This window comes from Ricinus communis, chromosome 3, assembly GCF_019578655.1.
Source record: "Ricinus communis isolate WT05 ecotype wild-type chromosome 3, ASM1957865v1, whole genome shotgun sequence".
Classification (NCBI taxonomy): Eukaryota; Viridiplantae; Streptophyta; class Magnoliopsida; order Malpighiales; family Euphorbiaceae; genus Ricinus; species Ricinus communis.
This window is the reverse complement of record NC_063258.1, coordinates 27,126,959-27,149,413: the sequence shown is the minus strand read 5'-3', so window position 1 is coordinate 27,149,413 and position 22,455 is coordinate 27,126,959. Positions and strand designations below refer to the sequence as shown.

The 22,455-nt window shown below is 35.3% G+C and overlaps 4 protein-coding genes and 1 long non-coding RNA gene across 6 annotated transcripts; 2 read left to right on the top strand and 3 right to left on the bottom strand.

The window, feature by feature from the left end:
- Nucleotides 1–228: 228 nt before the first annotated feature.
- On the bottom strand, nucleotides 229–3,821 carry LOC8268363 (proline-rich receptor-like protein kinase PERK1). The gene is made up of 8 exons (XM_002514251.4): nucleotides 3,003–3,821; nucleotides 2,277–2,837; nucleotides 2,071–2,157; nucleotides 1,890–1,960; nucleotides 1,655–1,731; nucleotides 1,276–1,423; nucleotides 981–1,142; nucleotides 229–763 (listed from the first exon to the last, which is right to left on the bottom strand). The coding sequence occupies exons 1-8, from the start codon at nucleotides 3,601–3,603 to the stop codon at nucleotides 458–460; spliced, it is 2,013 nt and encodes a 670-aa protein (XP_002514297.1). The 5' UTR covers nucleotides 3,604–3,821; the 3' UTR covers nucleotides 229–457.
- A 3,593-nt stretch (nucleotides 3,822–7,414) lies between these two features.
- On the bottom strand, nucleotides 7,415–12,036 carry LOC8268364 (probable chlorophyll(ide) b reductase NYC1, chloroplastic). 2 transcript variants are annotated; one of them, XM_002514252.4, is made up of 10 exons: nucleotides 11,341–12,022; nucleotides 10,972–11,050; nucleotides 10,733–10,868; nucleotides 10,335–10,409; nucleotides 10,028–10,223; nucleotides 9,606–9,674; nucleotides 9,130–9,269; nucleotides 8,855–8,977; nucleotides 8,415–8,607; nucleotides 7,415–7,983 (listed from the first exon to the last, which is right to left on the bottom strand). In XM_002514252.4, exons 1-10 carry the CDS (start codon nucleotides 11,689–11,691, stop codon nucleotides 7,798–7,800), a joined length of 1,548 nt encoding a protein of 515 aa, XP_002514298.2. In that variant the 5' UTR covers nucleotides 11,692–12,022; the 3' UTR covers nucleotides 7,415–7,797. The 2 variants fall into 2 exon arrangements, with proteins under 2 accessions (XP_002514298.2, XP_048227998.1); XM_048372041.1 differs by lacking the exon at nucleotides 7,415–7,983 and adding an exon at nucleotides 8,101–8,293 and having other exon boundaries at nucleotides 11,341–12,036.
- Nucleotides 12,037–13,098: 1,062 nt separating this feature from the next.
- Nucleotides 13,099–17,019, top strand: LOC8268365 (protein CfxQ homolog). The gene is made up of 7 exons (XM_002514253.4): nucleotides 13,099–13,441; nucleotides 14,426–14,536; nucleotides 14,669–14,767; nucleotides 14,893–15,003; nucleotides 15,094–15,397; nucleotides 16,027–16,166; nucleotides 16,255–17,019. Exons 1-7 carry the CDS (start codon nucleotides 13,298–13,300, stop codon nucleotides 16,789–16,791), a joined length of 1,446 nt encoding a protein of 481 aa, XP_002514299.2. The 5' UTR covers nucleotides 13,099–13,297; the 3' UTR covers nucleotides 16,792–17,019.
- A 1,789-nt stretch (nucleotides 17,020–18,808) lies between these two features.
- Nucleotides 18,809–21,513, top strand: LOC8268366. Its single transcript, XM_002514254.4, has 5 exons — nucleotides 18,809–19,293; nucleotides 19,417–19,454; nucleotides 19,767–20,037; nucleotides 20,438–20,721; nucleotides 21,010–21,513. Exons 1-5 carry the CDS (start codon nucleotides 18,940–18,942, stop codon nucleotides 21,437–21,439), a joined length of 1,377 nt encoding a protein of 458 aa, XP_002514300.2. The 5' UTR covers nucleotides 18,809–18,939; the 3' UTR covers nucleotides 21,440–21,513.
- An 83-nt stretch (nucleotides 21,514–21,596) lies between these two features.
- On the bottom strand, nucleotides 21,597–22,429 carry LOC8268367. Its single transcript, XR_001534886.3, has 4 exons — nucleotides 22,300–22,429; nucleotides 22,076–22,215; nucleotides 21,887–21,988; nucleotides 21,597–21,792 (listed from the first exon to the last, which is right to left on the bottom strand). It is a non-coding gene; the product is annotated as an uncharacterized LOC8268367 (long non-coding RNA).
- Between the last annotated feature and the right edge of the window lie 26 nt (nucleotides 22,430–22,455).

Below are 22,455 nucleotides of genomic sequence, written 5' to 3'. Positions count from 1 at the left end.
AGGACTTGGAAACGGTTAAATTGATAAATGGGACAATGATTTCTTGCATACAATACAGCTTGCACGCTTGCAATAATAGAAACCCTAAACGCCTAAAATACTTCAGTCGTTCACGCTTGCACACCTGCCTACCTAACTACTAAGTCAAAAATTCAAGTGTATGGGCAAAAACTATCAAGTAATGCAAGAAACAAGTGAGACAATTGGCTCAAACATTTAAGCAAAGAATAAAAGAATCAACTTGTAATTTCATTATTTCTGTAGTATATAAGGCGCCATAAATACAGAATAAAGCCAATGACACTTCAAAATCAGGGGTAAGAAAAAGGGGAAAAAAAATAAATCGTATATGTTATCACATCCCAAACATGCCATTCTTGCAATCAGTGTGACATCTACGTCAAGAGTATAAGAAAAGGGAGGCTGGTTCTTTACAGAAAATTTGGAGCTTCAGTTATCATGAATTTCCACTAAAACCTTGGCTGTTTCTCTTCATCTTTCCCATTTCCATTTCTCGGGTATTATGTCCTTCACTGCTTGAGCCGGAAGGATATAAACCATATTCGCTGGTTGGTCCACTGTATTCGCTACTGGCACCATACTCCTGGCTTCCTAAAGCCATCTTCCGGAATTTTTTCATGTCCTCGTTGTATTGGCTGGTGTCATAGTCTGAACTGCCATAGCTGTATAAACTACTGTGTCCAGGTCGTATTCCTTCATTAAGATCAGACAGTGCGACATCTCCTTCCAGAGCTCGGACTACCTGCTCAGTTAAATGTAAATTCTCTTTATCAGACAGAGCTTAAACACCAACAATCCCCAAAACAAATGTGCTCATGCGAGCTAATAAAGATTTGACTAAGATCAAAGTATATCTATTAGCATATTTATACTGGTCCAAGAGCCTGGTCAAACAAACTCATCTAGCATGTTAATTCATAACTGAATTTAAATTTTCATCATAATTCCTTTATCATTACCTGACTCATACGCGGTCGGCGTCTAGCTGAATGACGCACACAAGCAGCAGCAGAAGCAACCATGCGAGCCATTTCATTGTGGTCATAATCATTTTGCAATTTTGGATCTGCCAGAGTGTCAAAGTTTCCATCTTCTAGAGCTCGTGTGAGCAAAGGCCTCGCCTGCAAGGTATGCCTATGATGTTAAACAATCTCTCACTTCATGGTTGCATTGGTATGGAAATTTGTCAACATATGCATATATTTTATGTTATCCTTGTGATTGAACATCCATATCGACAAAGTTATAACTCACCCAGTCAACCAAACTGTCATCTGCATAAGCTGGATTTGCATCAACAGGACGCCGCCCAGTAATCAACTCCAGAAGCATGATCCCAAAGGAGAATACATCTGATTTATCTGTTAATTTCCCGCTTGCTGCATATTCTGGAGCCAGATACCTGGACAATTAGCATTCAAGTCCATGAGCAATAATAATTTGAATATAAACTGCCAATCAGAAAGATGTCATATAGATGCAGCTTTTCAAGATTTATAAAAGCAAGACATGCAAAAACAGAACCAGCTAATTTGCTACTTTTGGAAAACCAAGCAAAAGATGTTTAGTTCAGTTCAGACAACCATCAAGAATTAACACTATTGAAACTACAACCATGTGAAGGAGGTCTTACCCAAAGGTTCCCATGACCCTGGTGGAGACATGTGTATTAAAATCAGAAGAGAACTTTGCTAGTCCAAAATCTGCAACCTGAGCAAAATTCATATGAGAGATCAGGTTTATTTCAAATGAGATTCAGAATACTTCATCAAACACATTTACTTAAAACTAATTAAATCAGAGAAATTATTTTAGATTCTGCTTGTGCCTATTAATAAAGATCCACAAATTGAATGATATGGTTATACCTTTGCCTCAAATTTGAAATCCAAAAGTATATTAGCTGCCTTAATATCACGATGAATGATTTTAGGATGACCTGGAAAACAAAAAGAAAAAGAAATTAAGAATTTAGATAATCAGTGAAAATCTACAAAGCGTGATATATTCAAGACTGGAAAATTCTTGAGGTGAAACAATAGAACTTACAATCTTCATGCAGATATGCAAGTCCCTTAGCAGACCCCAGAGCAATTTTAAGTCTGGTAGGCCAATCCATGGTAGGCCGCCCCTTTCCTGTAATATGGCATTATTTTCTATCAGATACATGTCGCCTATAGTATGGAAATTCAAGTTAAAAAGTAAATGCTAAATGAAGCATCATTGACACTTGTCAAAATTCGTTAGTTACATACCATGTAAGTGAAACTCTAAAGTGTTGTTTGGAACGAACTCATAAACAAGAAGTCTCTGAGAGCCAGTGATACAATATCCAACCAATGAAACAAGGTGTTTGTGATGCACTCGGCTAATAATTTCAATCTCAGCCTGAAATTCGCGCTCTCCTTGTCCACTTCCAGCTTTAAGCTGCTTGACTGCAACTTCTTTTCCACTAGGAAGAACTCCTCTATGCACATACCCAAAACCACCTTGACCAAGAAGATTAGCATTAGAGAAACCATCGGTGGCCCGAGCTAGTTCCTCAAAAGAAAATGTACTCTTTGAGAAACTCAATGCAAGGCCTGGAGAAGGAGGTGGGAGTGGGTTTTCAGAACCAGAATAGTTGGAGCCAGAGCCACCACTGCTGCTCATGAAAGGAGGCGGAGGTGGTGGTGGTGGTGTCATCGAAGCAGGATGTGGAGGTCTTGATGCAACAGGTGGCGGTGGATTAGGTTTTGGCATTGCTGTGAATACACGATCCGGTGGAGGAGCATGCTGTTGCCAATGCTGCTGCTGCTGTCCACCATAAGGACCATCTGATTACAATCACCAAAAGAAATTGCAACTCTATGAGCTAAATATATTGAGTCCTAAATAAAAGTCCAAGAATGTGAATATATAGATCAGAAGTTTAAATCTTTACAACAGAACAACAATCAAAAAAGAAAAAAGAAAATATAACAGAAGAAAAAAGATTTAACCTTTAGGACCAGGAGGTGGAGGGACATAATAAGCAGCTTCATCATCACGTCTTCTTCTCTTTTTTCTGCAACAAATACATAACAAACTCAAAACTAATAGAATCGCTACTCCTCCAATAGCTATTCCCACTACAACTCCCGTCGATATCCCCGAAGAAGAATTCGAAGGTGGAGACGGCGGAGACGGCGAGCTGGAAGTAGGCGGAGCAGGAGGACTCCTAGTTGTAGGGGTAGGCGTAGAGGGTGTAGTACCAGAGTTCGTCGGAGGAGAGGGCGTGGTCGAAGGTGGAGACGGAGGAGAAGGAGTGGACGTTGGAGGAGAAGGAGAAGGAGTTGATGGAGGCGGCGGAGAGGAGGAGGAAGTAGGTGGAGGTGAAGAGGGGGTTGCTGGGGCGGGAGGTGGTGCTGAGGGAGTTACTGGTGCGGGTGGTGGTGCAGCTGGAGTGGCGGGGGGTGGAGCAGCTGGAGTGGCAGGGGGTGGAGCAGCTGGAGTTGCAGGGGGTGGAGCAGCAGGTGTGGAGGGTGGTGGAGCAGCAGGAGTGGCGGGTGGTGGAGCAGTGGTGTTAGTAGACGGCGGAGACGTGGGAGTAGGAGCAGACATTGTTTCCCTATACGTTAAATGGTCCAATTAAAACTTACAAGCAATAAAAAGAGAATTAAGAGAGAGATTATACTTTAAAAAGAAGAAGAAGAAGAAGGTGGTGGTGGTGGTGTTTGAAGGATTCTTGTTAGTTTTGGACAGAATAGAAAGATAGATAGATGGCTGAGTTGGAGAGTTCCTTTTCACATGGGGTGGGGGAGAGAGAGAAAGAGAATTCAATCGAGAGCAATGGAGTGGGACCTACGCGTCTGGCCCGCGTTTTTTGCTCCTCCGGCTTTTCTACTCGTTTCGTTTGGATTCTTTTTGGGCATTTTTGGATATGTTTTCCAAGTGTTTTTTACTGTTTGGTTCCATGTGAGGACTTGTTTGGGATTTTCCCCTTTAGGAACAGATATTTTAAACTGTTGAAGAATCTTATTGGATTCTGATTAGGTGAAACCTACGAGTGATTCACACCAAATTTTACCCAATCCACGTTTCTAATGTTTTGTAGAATCCAATTTATAGCTGATAATCCGTCTCGTCTTTAATTACATCATAATAATATATATAAATAACTAATAAATTAATATGTTTTTAATCTGTTTAATTAAAAAGAAAAAAGGCAAATGTTATTGTATTATATATATCTATAAAACTTTTAACATAAATGACCATGAGAATCAATTATTGTATGATTCTCCACCTAATTAACCCTATTTGTATACAACTATATTAGCCAACCAAAGAGCTTTAGGTCCTTTCTTTTGTTAGGTTTAAACACATCCATCTCTTATATTCAGAATCGTATTGTGAAATTATATTCCTTTTCCATTTTTTTTACTTCTTTAAGCAAATGTGGCTTCATCTTTAGCACAAAAAAGACAACAAGGACAAAATTGAAAAAGAAAAATAAACTTATAATAATATTATCCAATTCAAATTGTTTTTAACCCATTCGTGTAAATAATAAGTGCCTTAGGCATTACTAACTCTATTATTTAATATCATCAAATTCAAGTGTTCTTATAAATATATATATATGGCTGTTACTCTAAGCAAAAGGCAGAACCAGCTGGATGCCAATGGATAACCACATTTTTTCAGATTTTGACGTCTTTCCTAAATTAAATAGTAGCAAAATTAATTATTATTCCACTGAAAACATACTTATATAATCAATCAATAATCTAATATTTTCTAAATAATTAATAAATTATATATTTATCGAATTGAATATAATGGATCAGTGAAGCCTTCCTCAAACATTCTAAAAATGTCGGTCAGAGTAAAATAATTGGTATAACTGCAATTTAAATACTTCAAAAGGGTAATTAATAAAAAATAATTGAACTTTTAATTTTGTTTAGTGGGTTCATTTAAAAACATTATACAGTCAATTCTCGGCATTTGTAAAATTACTGAGTGCAAATTAATGTTTCATAAGAAAAAAATTAATCTCTTTAAAAAAAAAAGAAATTAATTTTTATTTTTTATAACTAAAATGTACTTTTTATTATTATATAATTATATAACTATTCATAATAATAATTTAAAAAAGAAAAAGGGCAAAGAAAGCTGTCAAATGGTGGCATACCATTCATATTCAAATAAATTGAACAAGCAAAACTCTGATTGTCTAATTATTACAAGTCATAAGTCAACTATCTATGGATCGGATTGGAAATATGCAGACCGTTTTCTCAATTATCAACTTCCATCGCCACAAATTCACTAATGCTCTTTTGCTTTCGTCGATGGTTATTATCTAATTTTAATCAACACGACTTGAGAAAGTGCAAAAGAAAGCTGTGAAGATCTATATTTTGGGATGTTAGAAACTGATGCAATTTTATTTTCCCAGTTCGGAGAAGACGTCACCGGTGCATATATTCCGCCATGTTTGGTGGTGTGGGGTGGCAGATTTATCCCTAACGGATATCTCCCTACTAATATCTGTAATTACATGATTATCAGAGCATAATTTTAATTAACCAGTTTACGTTCCTAAGTCATATGGACCCACACGCATTCTTACTTCCAATTTTCGCTTCTGTTTTTTTCAATTCAATTGAATAATTGATTTGTCTGCCACCCTTGACATTCTTCATATAATTTCTTAAAATATGCTATCAAAGACTGGTTCCTTTTTCGGGGATCAAGGGATTCTTCGTGGTTTAGAGTTTCACGCCGTTAGTATATTTGTAATGTCATTTAAAATTTGAAATCTAGATTTAATTACAATTAATAAATGAGTATATTTTAACTGTCATTTAAAGGGCTGCGTTTGCATGGTTACATATAAAATTGTTTTCATTCTTCCTGAAAAGAAAAGGAAGATATTTTGCTAATATTTCTATGAAAATAAATTAAGAAAAAAAGAATGCAGCCGGCAAATGATTCTAGAAAGTATAACGGGCGTGTTCAAATGTGGGAGGCAGCAGGCTTTGTTTTATTTTGTAACGAATGGATGGCAGTGGCATTTTGACTTAGACATTGTCAAACAATGCCATATGGTACTACATTGCACAGCTAATAAAATGTATTTATCCACGTATATAAATAAATAAACAAATAAGATACTGTGATGTAATTTCAACGACTCCATGAACTACTCGTGTTGTATGCTAAACAATGGGAAGCATTTCCTTTGTTCTATTAGCCCAATTTTTGTTAGCTTTATTTTACTATTATGGGTTGGAATTGAATTTATTGATAAGAAAAGATTGGAAATTGAGAAGGGTTAAGAAAATAAAGGAAAAAGTTGAATTTGAAGGGGGGGCTGGTTGTTGAAGGTGAGCGTGACAGATGAGATGATGGAGATGCACATGGGATTTGCTATTAATTGAATTTAAAACTGAAACTCTCATAATTAGTGGCATGACATTCGGCTTTCTCTTTCTGACTCAAAAAATATGCAAATACTAACTTTCAGTCAGCCCCGCATTAAATTATGCAAATCTTTTTACAGCACCACTATTCTCTCATTTAATCTGTTCATTCTTTCTGTAGGGACGACCACCCCACCCTTCTTTTTACTATTATTATTTCTAGACAATGTTTATGTCTTCCCCAAATCTCCAACCCATGAAATGCAACCTACTATTTGGTTCAACTCTTCCTCTATTCTCTATCACTGCCTGCCCTTCTTATCCTTTTTCTATGGAGAATCTGTAGCCTCTCTTTTTCATTTTCAGATCGATTACAACTATATATTATGTATAAGTAAATTTGAATTTGAAAATTCTTTAATTATGTACGGTTACAATCTTATTTTAACGCCAAATACTGCATAAAGTCAAGATCTTTTTTTCTTTATAAAACTAGCTACTGTATGAAAGTTGATTCTCAGGAAATTAGCATACGGCAGTTGCAGGTTCAGCCTATTGGTTACTCAGACGCCGTGATCAAAGGAATTTGAAGGTGTAAAAGCGAGTGATTATGCTTAAAGAAAGAATCTGGATATTTCATTCATTTTTAATTAATTTAGGGTTGCTGATTATACAATTAGCATGGCTTCCACAATATTTGCGTTTCTTATTTTTAATAAACCAAAGTCGCGATTAATTAAGGACTGAGCTACACGTCATCGGTCAAAACATTGAGGATTCCACCCACAAAAAAAGGGCTTCGGAATCACTTGCTTTCGTTTTTGGGAATCCAAGTTTTTGTCCAAAAATAAATTAACTTCAATATTCGAAAATGTTAAGCTTAAGAAGATAACCAAGTGTTCGTTACCAAATCCGACTGAGATCAGAAATTCAGTTATCAGTTATGGACACGAGCGAAAATAATGTAGATGACAGCGTTGCTGCTATGCTTGCACGAGAGATAGCATGTATACAGACCATTGAATTAAATTTAAATACAAATTCACGAAGACATTACATTTACAAGCATCTCAGTCAAGAAATGAGAATGCTTCATCAATTATATAACATCTGTCTTCATCTAATTAAGACTTGCTCTACTGAAAAGTAAATTTTTCTCTCCTATTCCTGCACACTGAAACCTACAGAGCCTGACTTTGTATACGTGCGGTTAAATGAGCACCTAGGCTCGCGATCTAAAACAGCTGAGCGCTTATTAATGGTTAATTCGTACCTTAATATTGCAGTGCAGATAAATCGTTTACTGTTTGTTTTAAGTTGCATCTTTACACTGCTTCTGACTGCAAACATTTGGCTTTATGTGTTGCAATTGTAAAGGGATGACTCAGGTACCAGGAAACGGGTTGCTTGTGCTCGAGAGTATTATGAAGGCGCAAACAACAGAAAGTGAAAACACAGATACCCAAGTATTTTCTGTGTACATCTCCATTGCATCTGTAAAGGAAAACCGAGCTCGGTTTTCAGCCCAATTACGGAGTCGGTCTGCCTCAGCTGCATATAATGCCCTTCCCTACATGATATACAGGAATAACTTATTGCTTAAACGCGTAGTTAACTAGCTGGAAGGAAATGACCCTATATTTCTGCTTGACCATTCGCCACAGTAAAAGGAAGGGAAACAAAGAGATAAAAAAACCCCGTCTTCTTTCGGGGATCTCTCTATAAGTACAGTTTAGAAGTGGAAATCTTACTTCTCAACCAAGGCCAAGTTATGTAGTCTTGGATGCTACTGGGAGCTAGAAGTTTGTGCACCACACTAGTTTATGGTCACGTGTGGTCACTGTCGTTAAGGAGCTTATTCTAGACCACAGGTATACAGACTGAAAAATCTAATTCTTAATCAGATTTAATAGATTTAACAGAGCAATTATGCAATCAATTCAGCTAGTGCAAGTACAACTTCTGCAATAGCAAGAAGTCTCTTTGATATATCGAAATTACCTGGTCATCAAACCAGCGACCTTGCCGCAGCCATGCAGTGACCAAAGCAAGTAGTATCCTAGGAGGTGTCAAGTAATTGATGGCTTTCCCGGAACCCTTCACAACCCGCATCCGTGGAACTAAAGTTCTAGCAACTGTCTCTGGGAGTTCACAGATGATGTTGAACATTTGTTTATTTTTTAGAGTTGAGCCACTGCCAAAGAAGACCACACAAACAATGGAGCATAAGTATAGTTTAACCATATCATTTTGATGACCTATGAGCTCTAACCAGGTTCAGGTTGTTTTGGAAGAGGGAGAGAATTACAGCATCTTCCACAATAATTCTTGAGTAAATCATGGCACTAGCCAATATAAAAGGCTGTTACACCCTTCTAAAACCCTGAGTTCCTAGAATGGCAAAGTAACTGCACTGGAAAATAAAGATGCAATCAATATACCTCAAGAGCAAATCTGTAAGGACCATGCCTGGAGATGCTGTATGCACACCAACTTTAGATCGCTTACACTCCTTGAAGAGTGATGCTTGAAGTTGCCTAAGACCACATTTTGTAGATCCATAACTACAAAGTTGAGAAGATAAATTACAGTTAGCAAAATTAACAACTAGTAGGACCTTCTGAAGATAGCAGATTTTGAAGAACAGTTACAAAAATTTCAGGTGAAGACTTTCAGCTTCTGCCTGATGCCACTTTAATAAGCAATGACAACTTACACAGCTGTAAGAGGGGTGCTAGATCCCCCAGAACCAGCACCATCCATGTTAAAAATGTGCCCTCCCTTAGGCTGGTTCATTATCACCCGCATAGCTTCTCGCGTGCAGAGAATAGATCCAACCAAATTTGTTGAAACAATCTAGCATGAAACCAGTAGAACAAGCAACTCAATTCAAATTGAAAAAAGTAAAAAGAATTCATATCATTTATGCTGCAATTGAAAGAATGAAAATGAATCCTGTTCCACACACATTCACACAGATATACAGAGAGGTTAGATATGTCATAAATACATATATGAGATAATAACTGATTAACTTGAGGCTAATTTAAACAAAGAGTCCTATGCCAACAATTATAACGTAGGCAAGCATTCTGTTAGCCCCTGCTATTTAGCTATTATTCAGAGGAATTTACCATTACCAAAAACATTCAGAAAAGAGAACCTGTCAAATAGCAGGTACATATCAGGCACCTGGTTAATATCTTCATCACTAAACTGCAGCAAGGGTCTAAATCCTTTGTTTGTGCCCGCATTGTTTATCTGCTCAATGTTGAAATACAAAAAATTAAAATGCGAGTAAACAACAATAATCTCAAAAATGTTTTCACAGTAACAAGGACTATACATAGGATTTATTCTTTCTGGTAATTAAAGACGGACAAATTCTGGTTAATTGCATAAGAAAAAAAATTAATAGTAGTATATCAGGTGTGACATGCATCAGAACATCATTAACTGGTTGCTGAGTAGCTTATAACCACCCCAATTTTGTCCTTAGGCTTCTAACACTCAAGTCAAAGCCAATGAACAACACTTATCAATGGGGATATGAGATTACTACAATAATTTCCAAAGTGCAAGTTAGAAGCTTCAACAGAGCCTGTATTGCTCACCCATATGTCAATGGAACCAAATTCTTTGACAGCAAAATTTGCCAATTTTTGCACATCAGAAGGTTCACAAACATTACAAGCTATGCCAACCACTTTTGCATGAGCCAGATTCGTTCTAGATGTACCACTGGTGGTTACCATTCCTTCCTTGAGGTTCTCCTCCAGTTCTCTAACTGTCGTGTCTACAGACTCAGGGCTGCCTTCACAAAGATCAAAACGAGGATGAGGAGATGAAAGTACAATAAAATTATCGACACAAAATTAGAATAGCCATAAATTAAATACATATAATGATTCTGTATTCAACCTTCGTGAAGCAACAACCACACGATCACCGGACAGAAGAAATTCTCGGGCAAGTGCCTTTCCGAGTCCCCTTGTACTAAACCAGCGAGTTAAACATGCGAAGATAATAGAAGTATTAACTCTCCATATTCCAAATTCAACGGCAGCATTTTCTATGCTAAATGTATATTTATACCTCACACACCATAATTTCTAGTGAAACAATACTTTCTTTTTCCAGGCTTTCAAAAATAACAAATTAGAGAGAGAAACATTTAGATGTATTTTGTTTAAGCACCAAAAAACTGGTGCATTTCTTATAGGATTCCTATCATCTGTTGAATCGCAAAAATAAAGGGATAGCACATAGTTGATGAGACAAAACTAACTACTTCATGAAGCCTGCAGATGGAGGAATACCTTCCAGTTATAACAACATTACGTGGACCGGCTCGACAATGTTCATCTAAAACCATGTTGGCACCAATCATAGTTCCAATAATAATTCCTCCAAGCCAGCTATACCAAATCAGTGTATTCATCTGACTGTCTCCACCTTCACCAAAATTTGCACAATAATTAATTTCACATCAATCTAGCGTCACGGACGCAGGGTAATACACATTATCCTCAATGGAGTAGCATGCATATTTGCTCACCTGACAACTGAAAGCCAACTGCAAGTATCACTCCAGTGCTCATCATGGTGACAATATATCTTCCAATTTGCAAAGCAATCTGGGTCATAAGATAGAAATTGTCATTTTAAGAACTCGTACTTATCCAAATTATGCCGAGGCCTATTACTCAACCATTCATGAAATAGCCAATAATGAATTCTGCTGAATAGAAATTAATTACTTAAACTAAACCCCTTTTATTTCAATAACGAGAAAAGAATTCTTTTAATAAAATCATAGTTAAGCCGAACAAAATTATATTAATAGTATCAAAATTAAAATTTTCAGGATTTTTATCCTCTATTAGAGCTTAATTGAAACACAAAATTAACCATATTTACAACTCACAGATGAGAAAGCCTCTTCTAATTTAGCTACCGCTTTAGCATACTCCTCTTTTGAGTGAGAATCGGACCTCCCAAACCCAAAATTAGCATCTTTCAAAATGCTCCAAAAGCCATCTTCCTTCTTTAACTCAATCTTATTTTTCTTTAGCTTTCTCTGACATTCTTTCACTTTCTCTTCCACTTCCACTTCCCTCCCATCCTCAGACCTAAAAGACCTGCACTTTACAGCACAACCACCAAAACCTGTCCATGACAAACCTGGTCCAAGCAACCTATTTCTCTGTTGTTTACTGAAAGAAAAGTAATCTAAGCTTTGTGGGTATATGTGAAGCTTAGTAACTGTAGCTGCCATAACTTGGACTAAACAGAGTAGCTCATGTAAAGTGTTTGCTCCAATGTTTTTGGGGGTAACCGAACTGGTTGTTCTTGATACCACGTTTACTCATTTATCTTGTTAGGAGAAGTTTATAAAAGAAAAAAGAAATGAATAAAATATCTTGAGAGAGAGTTAGATTTGGGGATCTTGATCTAGTCAGGTGGGTGGGGAGAGAATTGTGATGGCCACACGTTAAAGTAACCTCATCTTTTGTGCTATTGTTGACACGTGGCTTTGTGGGTCTATCCTCTTGGTGTCTGTCTAGTTTCACTTCCCTTCTTACCTTGAATCAAGTGATCCTTGTACTCTTCGCAGACTGCACTTGTTTTCCACTAATTTATCGATCATTAGATTGCTGCTTAGAAGTTAAATGCTTGTTATGAATGTGACACAGATAAATTATATTTAACACGTTGTTTGTTTTGAGTTGAGAAGTTGAGTTCAGAAACTGCTAACCTTTTTGGAGTTCATTGCTGTTAGAAAGCAGCAATACAGAGGAATGCATTTGGAAGTACATGCTAATCAGATAATGTTCAAGTCATAGGTTTGTCATTAGCTATAATCGCAAGCAAAGTATACTTTCTTAAGTTTTTGGGCTGGAGCTTGAGGATTTTACCTCTAGGCCCAAGAAATCATCAGATGGTGTGGGTAGGACATGGCCATGGGCCTAGGCAGGTAGGACAAATGCCCTTTAATCCTTTGTACAGTTCAAATAAAAACTTATATAAGTGTACTATCAAGTATCATCATGCATGTGCAAGCATTCCCGCGCACACCCCATTAGCATTTCTTAGAAACAAACCTTGAGATTATGATGGTGATGAAGAATTATTTGATGGTCGTTGTAATAGCCAGGGTGTCTTAAGTGAACATGCATATAATAAAAGACCTGAAATTAATCATTGTTAGTATTATATTTACAGTCAAATTGTGAATTGCTTATGAAGCAGCAATCATCATCCCTCACTGCTGCATTATGTTATGTATTCAGCAAAATTAATATGGATTTTGGAACTTTGGAGGTCTGCCAGCTCAGCATTCAGGGGTGCTGGTTAGCTATTAAGCTCTCCTTTGGACTCTGGAAGCCAACAGCTCATTCCTCTCTGTTGGCACGCAATGCCTGACGAAAGCAAACCGAAATCTGGGTTTTAAAACAAATACAATAAACATTGTCTGTAGAAGAATTTTATGATTAGTTTAAGAAAAAGAATAATTTTATGATTAATATAAAAAATTATTATTTTTATTATATTATCCACCAGAGGTGCTGGTCTTTAATGAATGGAACAATTGTGGATGGCTCAATTAGTAAATATGAATATGTTACGTGGGAAAAAAAAAAAAAAGGTTATAAACAGTGAATTCACGGATAAAAAAAGAAAGAATGATAAATAAATGAGAGAGAAAGAGAAAGCAGTGTAAGAATTTTGACTAAAGAAAGAATTGCATTTTACAAATTGTGACCGCCAAAGACTCACCACAGAAAAAACTCGTCCCTGCATTTCTCTCTCTCTCTCCCATTTCTCGTGTGGGAGAGAAGAAGGCACCACGAAACAGCAACTGCTGCCCATAGAAACTGTAAATGGAGGCTTCCCATTACGATCAACGCTCCAGATCTTCTAAACAGGTCACCACCATTCATGGCTTTGCCCAGTCTGGTGATCTTCTTGCCTTCCAAAAGCTACTCCGTGTCAACCCTTCTCTTCTCAATGAACGAAACCCTGTTGTAAGATCCATTTATTGATTATGTATTTTGTAATGTAAAAGTCTTTGCTTTCTTTTTAGTTTTTTTTTTTTTTTCTTACAGAAGTTTGTTTTGTTGTATTTTCTATGAGGTTGTTCAAAAGGATGTTCTTTTAGGGGTGGATTATGAAAAAGAAAGGACCTCGTCAGATTTTTGTTGAATTTCGGTCAATGGGTTTTGCGGTTCTTTTAATCAATTTCTTTTTTGCTGTACTTGTGTTTGAAATTGGATCTATTTTGTTGCTTGTTACACCCCTTGGCTGTACTTCTAGAACCAGTCTTTGCTAAAATTTGATGGGTCTGCATCTTTTCTTTAATTCTCTTTTTATGGGAGAGAATTGTGATGGCCACACGTTAATCCAATTTTGTTTTCTTCATGATTCTTTTCATTTAGCATGCACATCTGATATGTTTATTGAGATAGAGTATAGTTGGATTTAGACTTCAAACAGTAAACAATTAGGAAAATGCAGTTTCCATCGTCATCATTGAGGATGCTAGATCGATTATGAATATTTGGGGATGGGCGAATTGACGTTGTTTTTCATTTGATTTCTCGTAATTTATGGAGAATCTGGAAATGGCATATTTAGGATAACCTTGTATAGTTTATCTATAGATGGATGTCTACAAGAATGGTAAAAGGAATTGACTAGCTGAATGGTTTGTAGAAATGTGGAGGGATTAGGGTGGGTCCTTAGATGAGCAGGTTGAAGATAGTTACTTACAAACTTGTGGCATCAGTTTAATTGCGAGAGGAAGGAAGAAGTTTCTTGAACCTCATCTACCTTTATCAGAATATTATTTGTTGTTTTGTATCTTGTCTCCAATCTTTGCCGAAGTTAAAGTGATAATTGAATGCAAAATGTGACATTGTGTAATAAGAGTTAACATAAAGAGCATGTATGTTCCTGCTTAGTTGCTTCTTTTTCATAGTAAGTTATAAGTTCATTTGTTTTAACTGCAGATGGCACAAACTCCACTTCATGTCTCTGCTGGTAACAACAGGGCTGAGATAGTTAAAACTCTGCTTGAATGGCAAGGACCAGAGAAGGTTGAATTGGAAGCCAAGAATATGGTATGCAGAATAATATTAATTTTCTTGAACTAGTTTTGCCAGTCGTTTAATATCTGCTTTTTAAATGTATATAAGCTTCTCTTCATCAATTTGTTTGATCCAAACTGAGTACTCATATTGTGAACTATGCAGTATGGTGAAACTCCACTACACATGGCAGCGAAGAATGGATGCAATGAAGCTGCAAGATTACTTCTTGCTCATGGCGCTTTTGTCGAATCCAAAGCAAATGTGCATCTTCTTGGCCTCTTTTTCATCTGAATTTTTTTTATTTGCTTTAAAACTAAGAATAGCAAATGCAAAAGGGCTCTTCTCCTAATTTAAATTTCATTTACTTTTTGTCCATATTCATGCAGAATGGAATGGCACCATTACACCTTGCTGTATGGTACTCGATCAGATCAGACGACTTCTCAACTGTTAAGACATTGCTCGAGTATAATGCCGATTGCAGTGCTAAGGATAATGTACTTCTTATATCCATGGCTTTTACTTTTCCATTTTGTTTCAATTTAATCCGTCATTGACTAGTGATGATTTTTGTAACCTTATTATAGGAGGGCATGACACCTATGAATCATCTCTCACGAGGTCCAGGAAGCGAGAAACTGCGGCAACTATTACAGTGGCATATTGATGAGCAGAGAAAGAGAAGAGCACTTGAAGCTTGTAGTGAAACAAAAGCTAAGATGGAAGAACTAGAAAATGCATTATCTAATATAGTGGGATTGCATGAACTTAAGATACAACTGAGGAAATGGGCAAAGGGAATGCTTTTGGATGAGAGGCGCATGGCCCTTGGGCTAAAAGTGGGAGTGAGAAGACCTCCTCATATGGCTTTCTTGGGAAATCCTGGAACAGGTAACTGTTGGTCAGATTAATAATGATGATATTGCTTGATATGCCGTATTGTACTGGCCTTCTCTTTACTGCTTCTATGCAACTCGCTCCCTTATTGTTGTGGACTTTCTTATGATGTCTACTGTTGTTTTACAACCATGAGTTCTTTTTGGCAAGTGTTTCAGAATCCCCACAGTGCATTACTTTTGAACTGAACAAATGTCCCCTTCTTTTTTCTTCTCTTTTTCGGAAGCTTTTCATGGTTTCCGGCCAATTTCTTTTTGTAAACCATAGTCCAAATAGTTCATATGGATATTCCTTGTTGCACTTTCATGATTGTAAAATAAGTGCTACATATCTCCATCTAATTTTCCTGAGCTGTCTGTGTGGTGCTATAAGGCAGACTTAGTTACATTCCACAATTGTCTTATCACAAAAAGAAAAAAAAACTCCTATGATGCAATTTAGTATGTCTTTCACTTTCTTTTCTAAACCCAGCTTCTCTTTTTCTTTTGAGAAGTACTAGATTACATCCAGTTATTGATTGTCTTCCAGCTATGCTTTCAGAAGTATAATTTTAGTTGTTTTTATTTTTCAAAATCCCTCATTGATCAAGTAGCTGAGACATGCATATCACTGTTGTTCTACAGGTAAGACCATGGTAGCTCGTATACTTGGAAGATTACTCCATCTGGTGGGAATTCTACCTACTGACAGGGTAACAGAAGTACAACGCACGGATTTGGTTGGTGAATTTGTTGGTCACACAGGACCAAAGACTAGGAAAAAGGTAGACTAGTGATGTTTCTAACTATTTTTATTGGCAGACACAATAGAATTACTTTCTTGCAGCAAATTAATCTATGACTCTTGTGCAGATTAAAGAAGCTGAGGGTGGAATTCTTTTTGTCGATGAAGCATATAGGCTTATACCCATGCAGAAAGCAGATGATAAGGATTATGGGTTAGAAGCTTTGGAAGAGATTATGTCTGTCATGGATATTGGAAAAGTTGTGGTCATATTTGCTGGGTACAGCAAACCAATGAAACGCGTAATAGCTTCTAATGAAGGCTTTTGTAGAAGGGTTACAAAGTTTTTCCAGTTTGATGACTTCACTCCTGAAGATTTAGCCAAGATCATTCATATCAAGATGAATAATCAAGAAGAGGATGGTTTGCTTTATGGATTCAATTTACATTCAAAATGCAGTATGGAAGCCATTGCAAAGCTGATAGAGAGAAAAACAACAGAAAAGCAGAGGAAGGAGATGAATGGAGGTTTAGCAGATACAATGCTAGTTAATGCTAGAGAGAATTTGGACTCGAGGCTTGATTTCGACTGTATAGATACAGAGGAACTACGTACCATCACCTTGGAGGATTTGGAAGCCGGTCTTAGGCTATTATCACAATGAAGAGGATAGGGAAATTATAAGGAGAAGAAAGAAGAAAGAAGCTGCAGTAATAATTTTGGTAGCGGGTTCGGAGGTTAACTTTCATGTGCCTTAAATTTGGCAGTGTTCCCATAAATCAGGGTTTGACAAGTTAGTTATTGCTCAAAGTTCTATACGCATGCATTTTCCTGCAAATTGTCATCAATTATGATATGAATGCAATAATTTAAACCCTCCTATTTTATTAAATTCATTCATTTGATTGTTTGATATGTAGATACAGGAAGATCTTTTCGTTTCGTCGTAAGTTGTAAAACTATGGCTTTCCCATTATTTTTTATTTTTTTTTTATAGTAATTCATTATTAAACATTTGGAGTTCCTTTTTAATTGTGAAGCAAAAGGTACTTTTAGCTGAATTTTAACTAAGTCTTTAAATTTTAAGTAAAATTGGAATAATTAAACCCTTAAACTAAATAATACGGAATAATTAGATTTTTATATGGTATCGATAATTTTTAAATTTTTTGATTAAATTTCAATTAAGTCTTTAAACTATAAAATGAATCAACTAAACTCTTAAATTAAAAGATTAAAATTTCAATTGAAAAAAATGAAACCTTTTTATTTTTCACACCTAGATTTTTTTTTTGTTAGAATGATTATTTTGGTTTTTGTATTTTTTTTAGAAATATAAAAAAATAGAATTTATAATCTTGGTGTCTTTATACTATTGCTTGTTATTTTATGTGGATTATTATCAATAAAAATAAGTGTCCATAGTAGTAATAGAGTTACATAAAGAGGTTTAATTATCTTGTATTATTTAATTTAAATATTTAATTGTACTAACTTAAAACTTAAGTACTTAATTGATATTTATTCAAAAGTTTAGAGAATTATTTATACCTTTTGTCAAAAGAGTTAACAACAATAGTAACAAAATTGTATAAAGGGATCTAATTGTTTCGTATTATATAGTTTAAAAATTTAAATATTCCAACTTAAAATTTAAAAGTTTAATTGAGATTAATAAAAAAGTTAAGGGTGAATCTATACCTTTTGCATAATTATAATAACTTCTCTTTCTAATTTAAGTGAAGTGTAGTGATTTTATATTCTAATAAAACACATCTCTTAATTTTTTTGTTGATGAATTCTTATTTGTTTAAGATTTCTTATTAATTGAAATCTAACTTCAATATTCTAATAGGACTAAAATTGAACGTCATTCGAAAGGTTTTTACTTTTTATCTTTTTTTTTTTATTGGGAAGTCAATAAAATCCTAATTTTGCTAGAGTTTAGAAAAATAAAAGAAGTTTAGCATTTAGATAATATTAATAATATATTTCTAAGTCTTGCATACAAGTTAAAATAATAAAATATTAAAAATTATTATTACTAATTATTTTCAAATATTTTAAATTTTTTTAAATTTTAGATTTTTATTAATATTAATAATATAAAATTATTTATTAATTAACTTTAATATTAAAAATTAATATATCAATATAATTTATATTTATATTTTTTAAAATTAAGAATGTATTATATAATTAAATTTATTATTAAATAATAATATTAAAAATATAATTTTCTATATTAAAATTATTATCTAATTAAAAAATTAATTTATTAATTAATATAATATTAAAATAATAATTATATTATTTTTTTAGAATAGATTTAATATTATTATCTAATTAGAATAGTTAAATATAATATTAGAACTACTATTTTTAGAATAGAATTAATATTATTATTTTATTAAAATATTATTTATTAGTTAATATAATATTAAAATATAATTAATATTTTATTTATTAGAATTAGAGTCGGTATTTAATTAGAAATTATATTTATTGATGAATAAATTAATAAAAAAATTATAAAATTATATATAAGCTTAAATTGTATATGTCAAAAGTAGTACACGTAATAAAATGATAATTTTATGTGTTAAAAATTAACTATATATATAAAAAAAATTTAAAATTTTAAAACTATATATATATCCTGACAAAATGAAAATAAAAAATGTGTACGCTGTTAGCTCTTTACAAGGAAAGTGTGGCTATTCAGTAACCAGAAAAAATCCGATAATTTCTTGGTAAACAAACAAATAAACCCATATCTTCCCTCTTCTTTCTCACTCTGAGAGAAGCGAGCATGGTGGTCTCCTCCAGTTCACCCTCAATACTCCCTTCTACATATTCCTTTCCTTCAAATCATAGCAATGACTCCAAATCCAATCTTAAATCATTATCGAAACAACCCAAGTTTGCTTCTTTGCGTTTTTCTCATACATCATCTTTAATAAATATCGTAGCTTTCTCTTCTTCTTCCAATAATAATAGTCAGTCCATTGAAGATGACTCCACCGACCAGTTTTCTCAAAACAATTCAATTGCTGATTTCATGAGATTTAAAAGAGGTACTGATACAAGTAAGGGAGAATTGCAGACTGCTCTTGTTAGTTACAAAAAGAGGTTCCCTTGGTCTCTTCTCAACCCTTTTCTTCGGGTACTAATACTATGGTTTCAAATAGTTTTGGTTTGGTTTCAATGTGTTTGATTTATTTAATTATGGGGTAGTAATTCTTTTGCTTGTTTTTGTTTTGTTTTTTCTTTTTTTGGGTTGGAGCAGGTTGATTTGGTTTCCACCATTCACATTGCAGATAAAGAGTATGTTTTTGTTTTTGTTTTGTCAATTTGGGTTATTTTTGTGTTTTGTTGTTGTAATTAATTCCATTGCATTTGTTTAAATTTAAGTACGGTATTGCAACATGGCATAATTGCCTTATATTCTTTTTGAGCTGCATAATTGCCTAATTGGCTTTTAGTTTTTTTGCTTGTACTGTCAATTGTCTCGAGGATAACCATAATTTGCAATTCGGATTTGTTTCCAGTATTGGGAAGCCTCCTGTATACATTTGCCACCTACTGTTGTTTTTCCTTTATTATGCGAGTTTGAATGATGTGATTTCCTGTGTGTAGTTACTTCACTACACTCCAGAAGGAACTTGAGCCCTATGATTGTGTCCTCTATGAGATGGTGGCTAGTAGGGAGATATTAGAGAATAGAAGAGACCCTGCTGCTATAAAAAGGCTGAGAAGTTCACGTTCAAGAGGATTTAACATTATAGGGTTTATTCAGCGACAGATGGCTCGAATCCTTATGCTTGATTTCCAGTTAGACTGTCTTGATTACCAGGCTGAAAATTGGTATCACGCAGATCTTGACTATGAGACCTTCAAGCTACTTCAGGTAAACATTATTTTTAATTGATGAAATGCAGGAGAATATACTTGCCTACAGTTGTATATGGAGGTAATATACAACTGTTGAAATGAATATATGTTAAAGACACTTTTTCTTTTGGCAATTTTTACTTCTTAGCTCTCTTGTCTCTTCTGTTCAAAGTTGAGTTCCTTTTCAAGATTGCTCCGAAGTTTATATGAATGAAGAGATTGTTCTTGATACTTGCCAACAATGGTTGTAGATGTCACTTGAAGATTAAATTGTCAATTTAACCTTGTCATATCTTAAGAGTGAATCCGTACTGCCTTTTTTGCTGGGTTAGTTGACTTTCATATTTTGGAACATGAAGAGAGGATTGAATTTGCGAGTAAAGTATAGATCTGATGTTAAATTCAACTTTTTTCAGCATGAAAAAGGAGAGAGTTTCTTTACATTTGCGAGAGATATGACAATCAGATCAACAAAAGCCATGGTGCAGTCTACTTCAATTCCAGCAGAACTTGGTCCCTGGAGATCCAAACTTCTATGGGCTTCTCGTGTACTTCCAATGCCACTTGTAGGCCTTCTCATCATTGGAGGTGTTTGTGATGTGGGGAGTCAGGCATCAGAATATCCAGAGCTAGAAGCATTGTCTAGGCTTGACTTTGGTGCTGCAATGAAGCTTTTCCTAGCAAAGCGACTAACATCTGAGTAAGTGCTACCATTCATCATAGTGACTTCACATAATATGAGATTGCCCAGCTTCTAGACTGTGATATTAACCATTTAGCCCATGCTGCCTTTTCTGGTAGATTTTGGAAGTGGAATTTGGAATTAGGTAGTTTTCGACGGAAAATTATGGCATATGTGAAACCTTGGAACTTTATCATTTGTTACCTTGATCAAGCTTTGCTTCTATATAACACGTGAAAATGCAAAATCTTTATATTTGCTGCTTCGTCGAGAATAATAGCTTTTCACTGGGGCATATCCATGAAGGTTCACGCAAGTGACAACGGATATGGAAGAGAAATCAGTGATCATTGGCGAGAGGAACAAGGCAGCAATGGAGGCACTTAAAAGAGCAATTAATGACGGCCACAATAAGATTGCTGTACTGTATGGTGGCGGCCACATGCCGGACTTGGGAAGGCGCTTGCGAGAGGAATTTGACTTGATCCCATCAGAAGTGCAATGGATAACAGCTTGGTCTATCAGGCAACGACGCTTGAATAGCACTTCCTTCCCATTCCTGACAAGAATGGCACAAGTATCGGGTTGGCCATTGAATCGCTACCAAACTTTGGCATTGCTGATATTTTCAACAGTCCTTGCAATAGATCTTTGGTTTTGGGAGCTCTTTTTTGGCACTACGGCGAATTGGATCTCACAGATTGCTTATCAAGTTAATCAATATGTTACTCATTGATACTTCTCTCTTTGCTTCTGTAAATATTGTCAAACTAAGTTTAACAGATAAAAAATGTATTTGTTTAGAGTCAACGAGCCCTCTTGATTTTAACTATTTTTTTCCCTTTCCCGTGTCAAGTATAGCATGCTTTGAAGTATCGGTTCTTTTTCACAAATTGAGCAAATTTGGACCTGATACGGTCATAGCTTGCGTAATATATATATATATATATTTTACATCTATCAGACATGAAAACTGAACTAAGCAGGAAAGAGGCAAAATCCTGATACAAAAACAGGGAAGAAGCAGAATTCAACGTAGATTTTAAGAAGATGGCGTGGCACCCTTCTTCCTTGGAGCCGTCAGAGTACCTGAAAAACGACTTGAAACAGTAGGAGACATTGCAAAAACAATCTCTAGGCAACAAAATGACATTACTTAATGCCATGGTGGAAAAAATAATACCTTCTCTAAAATTGGTCTCGAGTCTTATGGTAACATACTTCAGATACCTCATCCTTCCTGTTCCTGTGGTCTTCCTCGGAGTAGCCTTCTTACTCCAGTTATCTAAACCAATTCCAGAAAACACATCAATACAAACAAAATATTTTATCTTTACCATAAAAGAATAAACATTATAAGAAAAGGCTTTACACTTCTGATACGAGCTGCAGGGGATCCACAAGAACCGCAACGGCTCTTCTGGAGATGAAAACTTCAAGCATAGCGTATCCGTTTTGTTCCTTCTCTTCCCAAAGCTTGCTGTTCCTTTTCCCTGTCCACAGTTTCTTTTTCTAAAAAAAGACACAATCTTCAGTTGCAGAAAAAAAGTACTACTTCGCAGTTTAGACGAAAGCAACACGACACGTCCATATTACCATTTTGTTTGCAGTTACAAGCAGAGTGAGGAAGTGAAGTGATAATTGTTGTTTCTAATACAAGTGTTGGGTTCCATCGGTGATGTGGTTTGTGATACAGGTGTTAAACTTCCAGTAACCATGACACATGTCAAGTACAGCAAGAAACAAGCAATT